A 17382-nucleotide genomic window follows, 5' to 3' on the forward strand; every position below is an offset into this window, starting at 1 on the left:
GAGGCGATTAGACAGTGCACTGCAACTGATGCACAATAGTTGGTCCCGGAACCTTTGGATGACAAAATGCAGCGTTGCCATCTCCCTGAATGTTAAATGTACATTGCCCCCAAGGTATATACGCCGCGGAGAATATTTGCAATGGAAAACGATCGCGGTATGAACAATATAATAATCAAAATTGCGCATGAAACGCCCTGCACAACGTGTAGTGGGGTATCAAACGTACGCCGCCCATCCTGCTTACAGTTAGCATGGCTGTGCTAGAACAGATGGTCATAGCCCGACTTACCACAATAGAGCATTGCCAGATTTCGTTCATCAGTTGCCTGCTGAATGAGCTCACTGACCATAGCCTGAGCGCTCAAGTGTCTCGACAGTTTCCTCTCCACCACTGAGAGAGCTCTGCCGGCTTCACCAGCCTCATCCTCCTCTTTCTTCGACGAGTGGTCCACCAGCTCGTCAACTGGAGGCGGGTTCTCCGTCTCTTCTCCCTGCTGCATCCGCTTCGCTTTTGTCGCGGAGACCGTCCAGTTGTACAGTGGGTCGTAGCGCAGAACGTTGAGCAGCGTCATGATACCCTCTCGCTCCTCTCGAAGCGTCTCCAGCGTAAACTCACAGCAACGGCGGAACACACCTTCGACGCCCATATAACCCATGCCGTCGACTAGATCTCTGGTCAGGCGGAATGGGACGACTTCGGGGACTGGAAGCACGCGGCCTGCCTCGAATGCAACGCCTAAATCGATGTGTATCACCTCTCCGCTTTTCTCGTCGAGCAATATGTTGTGACAATGCCGGTCGCCCAGACCTAATACATAGCCCAAGATGGAAATGGCGGCCGTACTGCGGGTGTAGGCCAGACGCCTAGCGAACCAGTCATCCGGATCCTCGAAGCGCTCAAGGAAGAAATATCTCATGACTGGTGTGAAATTGGCCATGACATGTCTGAAAGTCTTGATACGAGTCTCATTCGTGTGGTTGCCGGCTTCTGATATTGCCTCCCGACACCTCGTAGCCTTCCAGTCTCGCGGATAGTATCTCTCGTGAGCGGGAATGAGATAGCTGTGGAGGGCCGTAGTGTTCTGCACGAATTCGATGATACCGGTGCGGGCACTGAGAGGAAGAACTTTATAGGTCCTGATTTGGAGGTCCCGTAGGCGAGTCGCCGTATGGTTTTTCAGTAACCTGCTGACTTGCTCAAAGACTTGTTCCATGATAGCGTCTTGCCTGAGATCGTCGTTGCCGGATTTGTACTGCAAGAAAGTCAGTTTGTTCTTGGCCGACTACCCAAATCACTCACCAGCTGTTTGTATGATTGTCCGTCCGAGGCCGCAGCAGTAACGATCTTCGGCATGCTCAGACCGTTGGCGATCGTCATTGTCGGCTTGAAAGCGGTGATTCTTGGTACTGTACTGTAGTCGCAGTCGGCACGGATAGGTATGGGCATCGTTGGCGGCGGAACCTTCAGCGTGGGGACTTTCTGTGCCATCTTCCTAGATTGGGCGTAATCTTCAAGCTTCGCCGACCGCCCAATCTTGAAGTTGTCATCTTTTAGCAAGGCGACTTCGTGATAGCATGTGTTTGACTCGTGTATCAAGGTCCAGTAGCGGTGTCCGAGCTTGTTAGCCCTCAACTGGCGTGAAATATCCTTTGCCGCTGTGTTCCTGGATCTCGCTGCGTCATCCTTGCTTACTAGCGGCATGGCTCCGGCGTATATCTGGTGCATCCCGTGGTAAGGATGCTCGACACAGATCCTTACCACCAATTTTGATAGTAGTGACTGAAAATCCGTTTTCTCTGCTTGCAAGCGGGAGGAAAGCTGGTTCATCAGGATAACAAACTTGCGGCTGGGCACTTGATTGAGATGTTTCGACACGGCCTTATTAGCTAACTGCTGTTCAGAATACTCGAGCCAGAGGGAGAATACACGCAGCACATCGTTCTCGTGGTCGTCTGAGGCTTGCAAGGACAGCAGATAGTTCTCGAGACTCTGGCGTAGCGCGTCCTCTCTATTTGCGCGCATCTTCTGAAATTCCTCAGAATCAATCTCGAGCCATCTCTTGGCTTTCTTGTAAGCTTGTCGGTAGTGGTCCTTCTCTCTTGGCGTCTTCGCGGACTTAGATGCCCTGTCGTACTCCTTCGCCTCGCTCTCTTTCTTGTCTCTCATCTTTTGCATACGGGCAAGATCTTCTAGCGCTTCGGGACTTTGGAGTTGCTTATCACAGAAGGATGCAAACTCATGGAAGACTTGTCCGGCTTCACGGCCTTGTGTTTGACCATTGAGTTCCTTAATGGCTGGAATCAGATAGTCTTTCGTCACTTCGTCTGGTTTCTTCATCCGCGCTTCCGCCATATGGTGTCCCTGGTGGCATCAGTATGTGTGTATCAATACACAAAGATCAGGCTTACCAGCATTGCAAGTAAACTTGACCTCCTCACAGCCGAGTCCTTATGCTTTGATTCAAGGTCGGCATCGAGCTGTTGGAGGATACCGATCGACGTTGTTTGCTCGCCCTGGTCCCACAAAACTTTTGCGGCTTCATATTGAGCTGTGGCTTCTACGATCATACCGACTTTCGCGCAGTCAGGTACGAGGTCCGCAAGGTAAGTTGCACTGGCCAACGCATCTTGTAATGCACCGTGCTTCCTAGCAAGAGCGGATGATGAAAGTAGGCATTCAACTTCGATAGCTCGTGTTTCTTTTGGGGCCGTATGGATGATGTTTTGGAGCTGTGAGCTGCTACTGAGTAAGCTGAAGAGTGTTTCGCGGCAAGAAGCAATGGCGCTAACATCCTCGTAGCTTCTGATTGTCAACGTATGTTCACTGGGAAGTGTAGCGTAGTGGGACTTACCGGCCTGTATCCATCCAATGCTCCCGGGAGCGCAACCTTTGCCACGTCTCATCCAGGTCGTGTGCGTCGCGGGAGCTCATCACGTCGTCGGCCTCCGCTAGCACTGCCAGAGTACGCAGAGCGGATTGCATGGATCGCGCATTGATGCTGGTTTCAGTAGTCCTGCTTAAGGCCTCGATAAAACTGCGGTCGAGGCAGTTCCGCGTGCTCGATATGTCTGCAGCAGTACTGAGCCCTTGGAATGCCCTAAATATGGTAGCTGATTCGGCACGGTCTGTCTCCGGTGCTCTGAGGTCCCACTGTTCCAGCTTCCGTGCGGCATGTAACAGGCTGTTCGTCATGTCGCTTCCAGAATCACCGGGTCTTTCTTGGGTGAGCAATGAGTACGTTAGGTTGTTAAGGTTGAGCATTGTCAATGAGCTGACAAGGCCTTGGGAGTCAGCCGGTAGAGCGTGATTGAGACGGCGCATCTGGCTATCGACGCGAGCGCTCCGGAACAGTACGCCTTTAAATCCCTCGCCTTCGTAATCGAGCCGATCTAGAACTGTAGAGAGGCTCGGCGGTTGTCGAACACCATAGTATGAATCCGGCTCGTCGATGTTCTTATAGATGGACAGTTGGAGTTCGGTTGGGAGCGATGGCTGAACGAACGCCGTTGACGAACGCTTTGTATTGCGCACAGGGGGTGAGACGTAGATCTCGGCGAACATCAAAGATGCCGTATACATGCCGCATTCGGCTGCCGCATGAGCTGCTTCAAGGTAATTGAGCTCAAGCCAACGGTCACGATCTGCCCGAGTAGCTTCACGAGGTAGAGGCTGTGTGCGGAGATACAGGATAACATCCAGAAAAACCCGAATGTAGGGTGCCGTTATGGTATCGGCGTGTCGAAACCATTCTTGACAGGCTGCGGAAACCACCGGACGTACCGTTTGCTCACCTTCTAACTCTTGCATAAGGACAACATGGAGAACATACGGGAACAGCCGCTCTGCCAGGCCAGCAATCCCGGAGATGATGTCTGGAAGTGACCCGATGACTGCATCATGGCCAGCGGATAGAATCACTGTGAGGACGAGCTGACGGATCCAGGAGTCGTAAGGCATCGATGGCTGATATTGAGCAACCTGCTCAAGCTTCAGTCCTGATGATGTTGGTCGCTGAGGATTGCCAGGATCGGGCATCGACAGCGCTGAAACTATATCTCGAGAGAGTGATTCTTCCACTTCTGAGACCATTTCTGCTGACTTGGCATTGGATAACACCGAGCGCAAAGTACGCTCTGCCAACTGCACTTCCAAAGGGACATCGCTGAGCAAATATGTTGAAACAATCCGAACGATGGACGTTACTGAGCTATCCGTTACTGTGCTGGTCATCCTGATTCCATTTATGGATGAGGTAACAGCGTTTCGAAGACCACGTTGCAAATCCCCATTGGCGCTGTGAGCGCGTCCGATCACTCTCGCCGCCCACAAAAGATAGCTTCTGCTTGCTCCAGTGCGCTGACAAGATTTCCACACCTGAACCGCATATCTTGCCGCTGCATCGTCGACTCCCAGTACATCATCTCTGTAAGACTGGGGTACCTGGAAGTCATGACATAGCAAGTTAAGGGCGAGCTCGTGCGAAGGCGCGCTTAGAAGGCGCCGGCCGCTTTTCTCGTCATTCAAAAGCTCCAATAGCAACTGGCTTTCTGCTGAGCCTCTAAAGGCGTTGCCCTGCGCTCGAGCGTTGCAGGCGGCCTGTATAAGAGATAGAAACGACCTGCGGGACGTGCGTTCATCGCCTTCGCCGTTCATGCCATCGGACTGAGCCGATTCCAAGGACGTAACGTATGCAGCCAACCAGTCGTGAAAAGTCTGCACCTTGCTCAATGTAGCCACGTGCTGGCTCTCTTGTGTAGTGCTGTCTTGCGAAGAGTCCAAGAACGCTCGCAGGGAAATCAAGGAGGAAAGAGCGATGCCGCTGATGAAGGAGATATTGACGGTGAGAGATGAGCGGCCATGCTCCAACAGGTACTGCACAATGCCCAAAGCGTCATCTGCGCACTGTCCGTCAGTGACGAAGGGCCGCAAAGCGTGGAGACACGCCTGCAAAGGATATCCTGCAAGCGCAACTTTTCCGGCTAAAGAAACCAAGACTCGGATTTTGCGGATGATGGAGCAAGCGTGGAGGGAACCCAACGCCGGGTGGATATTGTCGAGTAGCATCCGCAATACATAGACGTAGATCTCTGGCGTCCAAAAGCTAACAGGATCATATGCCATGCGACGACATACTCGCTCTATCTGCTCGAGTAAATATTTGGAATTGAACGACGGCTGTTGGTTCGCGGGCAGAAGAGTCGCGGAGGAGCTGATGGCTTTCATGGTTTTCAGAATTCCGGCCGCGTGATCGAAAGTGGTTCGCTTTGCAAACGCCTTCTCAACCTGGTCTTCCTGCTCTGCAGAGACAAATATGATACCGAGAATGTACGGAAACCACTTGTGGATGAGGTTGATATACCGCTCCTGGCCGATGTAAGTGCGAAGACGGGCTTCACAGCTTGGCGCTGCCTTGTCTCGTGAAACCCCGTAACAGGTATCCCAAGAAATGCTGTACGCCGCAGCCTTGCCGAACCGTCGTTGAAGCACGACGTCAACTGAAGCTTTGATACTGTCCGTAAATGCTCCTATATCTTTATCGTTCCCCCGGATGATGAGCTGGGCGATGGCTTCCTCCTCTGAGTCGTATAGCAAAGCTGATAAGGTGGCGTAACGGAATATCTCATAAGGAACGGTAGCAATCGGCTGTGATCCTTCGAGCCATGTATAAAGAAGTTGTTGCGCGAACATCCTAAAAAGAGCTTGCGGAGATTCTAGGTGCAGAGAATCTGAGATTTCGCCAATGCAGTGGGCCGCATGGACCGCAGAGTCTCTGACCATACCAGCGGTTTCAAAAATGTGATACACACAGCGGCGTAAGAGAGTGTGCCACTTTGAACCGAGACGCGAAAGCACAAGCAGACGAAGTGCGATACCTTCATGCCAGTCATACTCTTTCGGTAGACTGCTATTAACATCATCGAAGATTGCATCGTGCTTGGCGAGGATGAACAGCTTGAAAACCTCGGATAGGTTTTGGGCAACACAGTACTTGACGGTGATATCCCCCTCTTGCAAAAGACTGAAAAGGCTGGTGCGCACGGAGGGTAGGGCCGAGGCTTGTCCATAGCCGGGGTTGTATTTCAGAAGTCCATGGAATATTCGGGTCATGGCGATTTGAACATTCGGCGATGAAATGCCTGTTTTGAGCGCTGTGTTGACAAACCACTCATACAGGTCTCCACCGAGCTCATTGAGCGCACTGTGCGCTGGATCTGACCAAAGCGGTAGGATACCTGCCATGATGTCGAGACTCAGGGCCATGGCCAACTCGCACCTCTCGTAGTCATAAGTAGATAAGAAGCTTGTGCCAATCTTTTCCAAGAGGTATTCAGAGTTTTCTGTGTTCACCCTGAGCGGTGACGACAATAGAGCTGCGAGGAATGGACGACACGCGAGAATATCTGCCGCAGGCAATGATAATAGATGCTCTATGAAAACGGCAGGTACAGTACTACTGCTGACACTGCTTCCTATGGGTTCGAGCGCTATCGACAAGAGCTTCATATAGGCTGAGACAGATGAACGGAGAGATACAATGTCGCTTTGAGCCGCCCAAATATGACGAGGGCCGCCGCGTGTCTCCCGCTGGGAAGCTTTCTGACTCTGCTGAGATCCGAAACCATTATCAATGTCCATGAAATCGTCGTCTACAGCGTGGCCACCGGGAGAGTCTTCAAATTTCCGACGGTCTTCGAGAGCAGTGGTAAGGTGCAACACGAATGAAGACATACCTGTCTTCGCCAGGAAGGCCCGATCAAGACTCTCGATATGTCGGATGTCAGGAAGGTATTGAGCGGCGATCTCAAGCATTGTGTCGACGCTTTGTTGCTTGCAATCGTGCCGAGAGGCAAAACCAGTAACGGTCTCTATTACTGTGTTCGTGACACGCTTGAGGTCCTCGCAGCGGCGGGCATTTCGGCTGTCGGAGAGACTTGACACGAAAGAGTTCACAATGCAGAGACCAACAACCGAGTGAACCATATCAACACTGATGTTCTGTGGCTTCTCAATGACCCACTCGCGCCATTTTTGTCTAGTCTTGTCGGCTTCCGCGCTGCAGTATTCGAGGACCAACGTGTCCTGCGCGAGTGATCCTTGTCCTGCTTGGGGCGATGCGGTCCGCGAGCCGATCTGAGGATCTTCCACGCAGCGCTGGAAACTAGATTGCGAGGTGGACAGGAGAAGATAGGCCAAAAGGCCTGCGTAGTGAGAACAATACGACCAGGCTTGTGCGATAGGCCCAAGGACCACGACTTGGGGCTCCGCATCTCGGGTCCACGCCCGATTCGTGCATGCAAACAGAACCCTGAGGATATCGGCCGGTCCGCAATGCTGCGAGTTCTGCTGTATGTACAACCTGTCTGCGAAGTTGCCTGTATCATCATTCAGCTTGTGAGGGGCTGAGTAGAACATCACATGTACGTACTAGGAGTCCATTTGCCGAATAGCCAGTGTAAAGCCCGCTCAGCAGTCACGCCAAAGAGACCGGGGTTGTGAGATTCTCTTATGAAGATCATGGTCTCCCACAAGGACGCAGTCGACTCGGCAAGTACCGCAGGTCCATTGAGCTCACTGGACGTTATTGTTGCGTCTAGCTGCTCTGCCACAACAGCGTAGTTCACGAGCTTCAGTCGTAGCAGGATGTCCATCAAGTGGCACGCGGCTCTACAAGAAGACACTGCTGAAATCGCCTTGGCAGCCATCTGCCAAGCAGTCACCCACACAGTGGCGACAGATGGAGTGCTTGCTGCCTTCTGAAACGCACAGCTGGTAGGGCCTGTCAGTATTGTCCACTGTCTCAAACATGGACCAACTCACTTTGCTAACGCAAGCATGGCCCAGGCCGATACTGTGCCCTTCTCGTCACCTACGTGCGCGACCAATTTGTCAAGCACATCGAGCATCCTGTCCTCATCTAAGGGTGCAAGATGCGCTATGAAGGTGATGAATTGCAACGCGGAGATCTTGCCAGAGGGGTGCGGATCGGACAATTGACGGAAATAGTCGTCAAGGAAGAGAGAGAGACGTGGCCTCTTCCTCTTAGGGTCCCGTTCATTTCCTACCCATTGTTGCTCGGCTTTGGCCCGTTCGCCATCGAGGAGTGTCGCGAAGAAAGCAATGAAGAATACAATCATCCAATGGCTCTCTGGCCGAAAGCTGCTTTCTGCACGTGAGTTGCCTGCGTGAGCAATATCGGAACGCAATGAAAATGCAGCAGTCTTAAGGCTAATCTGACCGGGCTTCCGCGAATATGAAGACTCGAGCCGCAAGTCATCAAGCTGCAGGAGATCCTTGCTGTCCTGACGTCTGACGTACTCAACTTGTATTGTTTCAAGAAGGTTTTCAATATGGCGTCGGAAAAGCTCGTTACCGGATTGACGGAACAGTGCCTCGATATGGCTCTTTCCGTGAATTAAAGTGATCAACATCTCATCTTTTACAGTGGATAATTTTGTTGACCATGTATCTTTGATGATAGGAACGAGTTCTTGAATAGCACCTTGCGTCGTTTTCACGGACTCATAGGACGTCCTCGCAAGCACGGAATTGATAGCGGCAAAAGCATCAGTTTGCGGTCCCCCTACCGACTTCGTCGATTTGAGAAAGCCGATGAGCGTCGCAAGTAGCTGCTGGGCACTGTCGAGAACAGGCGCATTCGGCGCACGTGTAAGCTGCCGTACGCAGCCGGTCAGTTCCTCTAAGAGTCCCTTTGAATCGCCGCCGCCCCTCTCGCTGTTGGTAGGCTCACGCGTTCCCGATCTCGATGTGCGCGCAGAGGCATCTGGAGTCCGTGAAGCGGGACTCTCGTTGCCGTCATGATTGCCGCTAGCCGCTGTTATACCGCATAAGGACGCTATCGCTTCTAAGCAGAAGTTTGCAATTGCTTTCCAGTCGCTGTTAGACAGGTGCTCCACGTGGGGCTGGAATTCGAGTATGATCCTTAGACATCTCGTATAGTTCAAGCTCAGCGGCTTGCAAAAGCCGCCTCTTGGGGTAGGCAACGACTGCAAGATGTGATCGAGCAGTGACTTGAGTGTTTTCGTCCGCAACTTGCATACGTGGACCTCCACAACAAGACGAAGAACTTCTGCACCCAAGGAAAGACGCGTTTCGGAGGCACTTTTTCTAGTACTCCTGGATTCTTTCATATACGTGGATCTTTCGGAAGTAATGAAACGGAACAGGGTTTCGTAGATGGTATGCCATGAGTCTCCTTTCACGTCGTCGACTTTGGCACTCCGGCGGTTGTGACTAAGGATGTGCTTCAGATCGTTTAGGCCTTCCGTCTGGCTCTTGGCTGTCGACGCCTTTATACAGTCTAAAGCGCTCGCGATGTTGACTTCTCCCATGTTGCCGATAGACGCCCCCAGTATTAGCAAGCTCGGCGTCCTTTGAACAGACAACTCATCTCATGACATTCTAGAGAAGAGCAGCCAAAGGTGGATTACAAGCTGTTCACCACAGTGAGGTGCTGCAGTGTTGACAGGCGGCCGGCCCCCGCAAATACCTTGAGGCTAAGACGGTTCTCGAGTAGCTTGTGTTGCGGAGAGGTGTGGTGAAAATGGATCCGGCGAATTGTCGGCGGAGCGAGCTCTCGCGTCTGAAGCTCTCGCGATCTCCGCTAGACGGTTTTCTTTAAACCGTAAACACCACGACCTGCGATACGCGCAGCGACCCCAGTCTGTCAGCTCTAGTACCATGGCCGGTACTGACAGCTTGGAGGCGCTGCAGGGGCTTCACCAGGACTTGCTGGCTTTCACAGAGTCACGGTTGCCAACCATTGATCGGCTCTCTTTGGAGCTTGAGGCACGAGTAGAAGAGTTTCGGAAACTGCTCGACAGGCCGCGGAAAGATGACAACAGTCGTCGAACGCTCGCGTCTGGTACGAGAGATCCCTTCCATACCCACCACCTGTTCGTGCTGCGCTGACCTTACAACCACGGAAGGAACGATACGGCTTGACGATGTAGAGTATTCCGTCAACGAAGAGTTCAAGCAGGAGACTATACAGGTCGCCGACGCCCTCGACCTTGACGAGCTAGAATCCGCAAAACTCTATTTGGCGGCCCAGGAAGATGCCCAAGAACTCGACAGATCCCCCCTCACGACCTCCATTATCCGCTTCCACAAGCGCAGACAATTTCTCCTCGAATGCTTGCGACTAGTCGTCGCGCTATCAATAGACGAAGACAGAGATGAGAGCATTCAACAGGCTTTCAAGGAGTATGTGGAGAAAATAGCCAGTGGGAAGAACGGCCAGCGTGAGAGTGCGTCACGGTACTGGCGAAAATGCATATCTAGCCTAGGAGAGATACGTGAATGGTTGCAACAACTTGCGGAAAGAATACAAAGCGCGTCGATAATTGGGCAAGCGCCGTCGCCGGAAATGGCAGAGATTTATGACTTCCAGCGCACGAGTTTGACCAGGCAGCATGAGTCTCTCGCCGCTATTGCCACGGACCTTGTGAAGTGCGGCTACGCCAATGTCGACGATTTTCGGTTTCTACTCCCAACGCTTCAAAAACTGGACAGATACGACCTCATTCTGATACACTACATCCCGGTTCTCATCTGTTTAATTGACAGGATCATTTCTTCCAAGGACGCATGCTCACTCCGTGACGCCCGATCTCTGCATGAAACCATAACGAGGGACGGTGACTCCTGGGCTCTGAGAAATTTCCGTGCTGCGACGGTTGTATGGTGGCTTGCGGAGTACAGCGGGAGGTACCTCGACAACCCCGTCGGATCACCGTTACAAGGCGTGGATTTAGAGGCTGAGGCGGAAGGTCGTTCAGCTCTCTTCCTTGATGCTCTCAAGGACGGCGCTTTCCACTTTATGCTTTCCGCCACTCGGGACATTATGCCGCACAAATGGGCCGAGCCAACGAAGGCCGGACTCATGAGGATCATACTTCACGAATCATTCGCGTTACCCGCTGACACCATTAGCGCATCCGACCACTTCCACCTTCTGGTCATGCAACAACTGCAAGCGTTCATCATAGGCTTCATTACCAACATGCCTGATACGCTGCGAAAGCTCAAGGTTGACGAGGACGACCTGAGGAGGAATGCAATGCTGCAGTTTCAGCAAGACTCTGTATACCATCTGGAGCGCTTTCTGATAATCATTGCTCATGCATTTGAGGGTTGGCCCGACGCCGCTGCACCGTTCTTGGTTGAGCCGGAAAGTAACTTGTACGGATTTCTGCAGTGGGCCGCAAAGAGACAAACAACACCCCGTGCCGCTGCCTTCTCCGAGATGCTACGCGCCATTGCCGATAGTGAGGAACTGGCGGACGCTGCGCACGGATTTCTGCTTCAGGAAGTGGCATCCGCCCCTGGCAAGCTGAGGCAGAAGTCCACCATGAGCTGGACGCAGATATTTTCAGAGCTGCAACATTACGCTTCAGGGACCGGAGAAAGACACTCAGCAGCTTCTACGCATCTTTATGTCAACGCGCAGAATCAGGCCAATCCCGAGGTAGAACTCGAAAGTCCCTACATGCTAGAGTGTTATCTGCGTCTCATAGCGCGCTTGTGCTGGAGAAGCTCGGATGCTCGCAACTTTATCCTGAGCAATCCATCTTTCCGTCTACACGAGATCCTCTTCCAACTTTGCGCCCGGGCCGCTGATCCGACGGTTTGGGCAGGTGCATTTACTGCACTGGCTTCTTTGTTGACGAACAAGACTCAGGAGATCGGCGAAGGCCTATGGCATACCTTGGATCAGTGGATCTGTGGGTTTAGTCCGACTCAAAATCTGCCGAGGACGAGCAATGTACAAGTTGCGCCAGCATGGACAGAGCAATCCGCCCATGAATCTATCTCCCGTTTTTTCGAACAAGCAAATGCTTTCGTCACTCTTCTAATTGCGCTGATTACTCCGTATCCCGACCACATGGATCTTAACGACGCCCTGCCTTTCCCCGAACATCTGGGCAGTCCGTACCGAATGCCTGGCGTTGACAGTTATGTTGATCTTGTGGTTGGCAAGATCTTCGGCTCACAATCCACTTATGTTGAAGACGCCTTTCAGCTTCGGGTGCTCCGCTGGAACTGTCTAAACTTCGTCACCACATGTCTTTCGACTTTCAACGAAGATCTTGTGATCTTCGCAAACAGATCGAACGTTGCCGTCGACACTGCGATTGGAGCCTCATCGCTCCTGGAGTATGCCCGTTTACACCCCTTTGCGCGAACTATGGAGTGGCTGTTTAATGATAGAGTGCTCTCGGCACTCTTTGCGACAGCCCACAAGGACATCACTGAAGTTCAGAAGGCATCTCCTGATTCGCCCCTGATTTTGTCTCTCTTACGGAGTATCGAGGTCATGGGCCTCGTTATGAAATATCAGGCAACGTATCTTGACATAATACGCCCATTGCTCAAGACTCAATCGACAGCACGTAAGACTCCTGTGTCTAACAGTGCGATAGCGTCCTTTGAAGACGCAGTGCTCAACAATCTGGACATCGTTGTCGATCTGGGCCTCTACTGTGGTGCCGGTCATCAGGACCTGACAATAGCCTCGTTAAGACTACTGGAGACGTTGTCATCATCCCGGAAACTCGCTGCATCCGCAACCGCAGGATTTGGTCGGCGGTCTGGTCGTAGCAAAATCATCGGCATTCTGGAGAAGGATAACGATGCTGAACGTATAGCTAGATTGCTAACAGCTGAGATGCAGCTAGACCCAAGAGAACTTGAGGCAGGCCCGACGGCTCCAGGATTCGTCATCAAATCGAACATCCTTGAATTTCTGAATAGCTGCCTAGCAACTCTACCGAACCGTCCGACTTTAGCGCACGCGCTGCTTGGTTTCTCCTGTAACGATACGACAGTCGATATCAGTGCTGACAGTCTCTTTGCAAGTGGGAGTTCGCTGTTCCATGCATTGTTAAGACTGGCAGCGGAATATCCGGACACCGATGAGGACTCTTTTCTGTCGTGGCGGTTGATGGTCAAGCAGGGGTGCTTAGACATAATAGCCAAGCTCTGGAAATCTCCTCTGTCATCGGTGTACACAATGGCGGAACTGCGCTCTGCCGACTTTCTCTTCGTCCAAGCGGTGCGGCAGATCGCTGTCACTGCCAACACGTTGTGGGATGGTAGGGTCATCGATGACCCCGAGTTCCTCTTTACCGAGTCGGCAGACGCCCTCTCACAGTTTCTTCGGCAACGAGCTGCGTTTTACGATTATGTAGCTCGCGAACTCCGAATGACGGTACAGAGTGGCATGCCTTCATTAAAATCCCGCATCCAATCTACGTTGTTGGGCCTCACCGTGCTACCGGACGGGGAGCAACTGCAGAATCCGAGTATCTTCGACCTTTTCGACTTTGTCGAGCTGCAGGTAGGCGGCGCTTTCGCACTACCGCCTCTAAGATTCTACGATGGTCTCGACTTCAGCGTTTGCAGAAAAGACGAATCAGATTCACCGCTGTACGATCTTCGAAGTGTTGAAGAATTGCTTACGCTCCGTGCTAAAGAGCTTGAAAAGACTGGACGAATCTCGACCCCGGCCGATGAGCATCAGTTACAAGAGGAAGCCCAGAGCATTCTACTGTGCCTTCTCGGAGAGAACAAGCGAGCCAAGATTTTAGCTGCAAGAGAAGAAGCCATCAGCGCCTGGGTTCAATTAATGACCGTCATGCTCGCATGCTGCGAGTTCGAAGCGAGTAGTCAAACAGCTGTCATCCTCCAGGCGGTTCAGATGATCATTCCGAAGCTGGAGAAATCCTTCTCTGATGATCCGTTCCTTGCACTACAGCTCTCCAAGCTTTCCAAATCCCTGATACAGAACATAAACCTGGAGACCACTGCGATCGAAAACAGCAAAGCGGATGACTTCGCGAACGACAGGCTCTTCCAGTTGTTCCGAACCGCATTGAGCGGCACATATTGCCTCGTGTCAAACCCAGACCTTAGAGAGATCTGCTATCAGGTCTGCTACCGATATCTGCAAGGTATCGTGAAGGCATCCACTAAAGGCTCGCCCCTTGCGCGTCATTGCATCCGTGTCGTGAAGGCGTCCGGGGAGAAGCTCTTCGAAGTGGCCTGCGATGATGCATATGCGGGGCAGGGAAACTGCAGGATATCTTCGTTGCAACTGCTCGAGGCGCTGGTCTCTTTGGCCGTGCAGGAGGAGTCGAAGATCATGATCGAGGCTTTTGCTAAGCTCAACTTCATTGGTGTTTTGGTGGACAGCATCAAGACGATCGCAACCGACCTGGCAGCCGCGAGTGCCGCTGGTACGTCGGCCTTGACCGTAGGGACGAGCATGTACTTACTTCATATAGATGTTCCTGGTCTTTTGTCGTACTACCACGCAAGCTTGAGCCTTCTGGCGCGGATCGCCCAGACGCGGCTGGGTGCGGCTCATGTCCTAAATGCCGGCCTCTTCCAGTCCGTTCAAGACTCTCAAATCTTCTCTACTGATCCGGACATTGGTTTTGGTACGTTCGCAGTCTCTCGCTCATCACCCCGCGTCACGCTAACAATATCAGAAATCGAGGATCCAGCAGCATTAAAGAAGTTCTTCGAGCTGATGCTCTCCGTCCTTCGCGTCATCGTCGCTGTAGTAATCAGTCGAGGCGCCCAAAACAGCCAAACTATGCATCAAGCGAGGCAGTTTCTGAAGGACAACAGAGCGTCCATGGTCGCGATCTTCAAGAGACATGCGAAGGTGGGAGGGATCGCAGTAGAAGGCGTTGGAGATCTGAGTGAATTGGTGGACGCATTCACGCTCTTAATCTCAGCGACAGACTTTTTGGAGGTTCGTCTTCCTACAAAGATCACGAGACACTTGAAAACTGACCGTGAGACAGCACGAAGAAGCAAAGACAACGCAGAAGTCGGCCGCAAATATGTTCTCGTAGAAATCATAAGCATCTACAGCGAGGGCATTTGGCATTAACTAGCATTTGGACATGAAAATCATTTGGGAGCGCTGTCGTCCTCGCAAATAGGGGTACCGCATATGCAAGCGATATCCGACAGGTTGAATGACGGGGGCAATCGTATATGTTACTAGCTCCCAGCATCACGGTGGGCGTTCATCAGGCTTACACATCCATCGTCCGCCACCTCTTCGAGCTCTCTATCGCCAATTCCACCAGCCTGATGAGCTGCGCATTCTGTTCTGGGTCTACGGGCACTGGCCCCTTCCCAGCTAATGCCTTCGCTAATACACGGTAGTACTCCACATATGTGGCCGGCTCAACAGTGGGGTGTGTTTCGCTGACACACTTACCCTCTCTGGCCGTGGTCAAAGTGCCTACCTGCCGCGTTAGCTCCCCAGATGAATCTCAAGAAGAACAGCAACTCCCTACTCACCCCACCGACTCTCCGGCTCAACACCAAACCCCTCATCCCCCGGTCTCAGCCCTTCGTGCAACTGCTCCTCCTGCACATCCAGCCAGCACTTCTTATAACTGCCCTTCTCACCCCTGACCCAACACCTCAGCTGCTCCTGCTCCGGGCTCACCACCGCCGCCTTCGCCGTCACCAGCATCGTCCCCTCCTCCCGCTCATAATGCAACAGCACCGTAAAGCTATCAGCTGCGTACCCGTCCCGCTCCGCCTCCGGCACCGCGCGCTGATGCCCTATAAACGCGGTGATCCGCTTCGGGAGACCGAAACACACGAGCGCTTGGTCTAGCAGGTGCGTCCCGAGGTCGTAGATCTGGCTTACGCCTGGCGCGGAGGTCTGCCGCCATGTTTGCGGACGCGCGGGCTGGTGTCTGTCAAAGTGGGTTTCGAATTCGACGATGCGGCCGAGGGTGTTGTCGGCTAGAAGGCGCCGCAGGGTCAGGAAGTCGGCGTCGTAGCGCCGGTTTTGGTAGACGGTGAGGATGAGATCCTTGGAAGCGGCGAGGCGGCAGAGCTCGGTTGCTTCTTCGGAGGTGGGCACGAAGGGCTTCTCCACGACAACGTGTTTGCCTGCCTCGAGCGCGGCTTTGGTCAGGGCGAAGTGGCTCTCGGGTAAGGTTGTGACGATTACGACGTCGACGGAGGAGTCGGCCAGCATCTCGTCGCTGGAGCGCCAGGACTGGATGCCGGGGAAGTCTTTTTGGGCGTCATTATCAGGGGTAGGGTGGCGCTGGACGATGCCGTAGAAGTTGAGAGAGGGCACACGGAGGATATGAGGGATGTGGAAGATTTTGGCGGCGAGGCCGTAGCCTATTATCGCTATATTGTATCTTTTCTCTGACATTGCACTTATGTTGCGGCGTTGAGCTGCCTACGCGCTGGAGGGAGCTGTGAAGTGGTCAGCGTCTGGAATGATTGTCATCGGTATATCCGTTGTGTTAAGAGCTCAGCTGGAATCCCCTCGTTGACTCCGGATGGAGCTGCAGCAATTTGCACCGCGGACTAAGCTGCCCGGAAGAGCATTCACACGCATTTCACCTGCAAGCTGCCTTTTCCTGAGGAGCTGCCCTGGAGGGAAAGAATTTCCGCAGCTCGTAGTGGGGCTGAGGATCACCGCGGGGCAGCTCTTCGACAAACAACAAGGGTCCAAGCTCTCAGAAACGTCCAACAACTTCGTCACGCAACATACAGCGACCATCTCAGCCCCGTCTCGAGCTTGCCCTCAAACAATTCGTACTGCCCCTTTAAATCCCAAGAGCAAGATGGTGCGCCCCAAACCCCTGCTCTCCCCCAACCTATCCCCGCTAACCACCCCCCTTACAGTCCCGCGACTCCTCCCACACCCACCTCCACCTCCACCGCTCCCACCACGCCGACCTCCTCGAAGACTTCACACGCGCGCTCCCCACCTCCCCAAACACCACCAACCCCTCCCTGACCTCCCCCGCCGCCCTCAACACCTCCACCCCCCACGAACCGGGCGGCAACCTGCCCCCCGAACCCATCTACGTCGCGCCGGAGCACGAGCCGCTGAACCCGGAGGACGAGGACGACGTGGTTCCGGACCAGCATGCGGCGTTTGGGATCACGAGAGCGACGCAGCGGAAGCGGGAGGCTGCGTGGAGGGATCTGGGGCTTGAGGAGCTGGTGGGACGGGGGCCGGTCGAGGCGCCGAGGATAGGGTTAGGGCAGTTGGGAGCTGCGGCGAGGGGAGGTGGTGGTGGGAGCGGGCTGCCGAGGTGATGGGGTTGGGAGAAATGTGGGGGATGGTGTGGAAAGTATGGATAGTGTGAGCTGGAGGAAGGCTGGCTAGACGGACCGGCACGTCTGAGCTTCGTGGATCAGATGCTGGTAGGGGGAGCTGAAGTGCTCTGGCCTCTCACGGAGTGGACAACGTAGGTACGGTCTCCAGAACTAGGGTGTATATCTCAAGTGCTGATCTTGGCGACTTTGCAGATGTGTCAGAAGACGGCGTTGTGGTTGACGTTGAGGCTGTATAC

The 17382-nt window shown here is 53.3% G+C and overlaps 4 protein-coding genes across 4 annotated transcripts; 2 read left to right on the forward strand and 2 right to left on the reverse strand.

Moving 5' to 3' along the window:
* Positions 1-263: 263 nt before the first annotated feature.
* On the reverse strand, positions 264-9354 carry W97_09011 (uncharacterized protein; the record flags this gene model as incomplete). The annotated part of the gene is made up of 7 exons (XM_007786875.1): positions 264-1256; positions 1304-2365; positions 2413-2803; positions 2856-7377; positions 7431-7771; positions 7823-8150; positions 8205-9354. 7 exons carry the CDS (start codon positions 9352-9354, stop codon positions 264-266), a joined length of 8787 nt encoding a protein of 2928 aa, XP_007785065.1.
* A 349-nt stretch (positions 9355-9703) lies between these two features.
* W97_09012 (uncharacterized protein) lies at positions 9704-14889 on the forward strand (the record flags this gene model as incomplete). The annotated part of the gene is made up of 5 exons (XM_007786876.1): positions 9704-9887; positions 9952-14262; positions 14311-14466; positions 14518-14786; positions 14839-14889. 5 exons carry the CDS (start codon positions 9704-9706, stop codon positions 14887-14889), a joined length of 4971 nt encoding a protein of 1656 aa, XP_007785066.1.
* Positions 14890-15075: 186 nt separating this feature from the next.
* Positions 15076-16226, reverse strand: W97_09013 (uncharacterized protein; the record flags this gene model as incomplete). Its single annotated transcript, XM_007786877.1, has 2 exons — positions 15076-15287; positions 15347-16226. The coding sequence occupies 2 exons, from the start codon at positions 16224-16226 to the stop codon at positions 15076-15078; spliced, it is 1092 nt and encodes a 363-aa protein (XP_007785067.1).
* Positions 16227-16644: 418 nt separating this feature from the next.
* On the forward strand, positions 16645-17125 carry W97_09014 (uncharacterized protein; the record flags this gene model as incomplete). Its single annotated transcript, XM_007786878.1, has 2 exons — positions 16645-16647; positions 16706-17125. The coding sequence occupies 2 exons, from the start codon at positions 16645-16647 to the stop codon at positions 17123-17125; spliced, it is 423 nt and encodes a 140-aa protein (XP_007785068.1).
* Positions 17126-17382: the final 257 nt, after the last annotated feature.

Source organism: Coniosporium apollinis (assembly GCF_000281105.1).
Source record: "Coniosporium apollinis CBS 100218 chromosome Unknown supercont1.73, whole genome shotgun sequence".
NCBI lineage: Eukaryota > Fungi > Ascomycota > Dothideomycetes > Coniosporium > Coniosporium apollinis.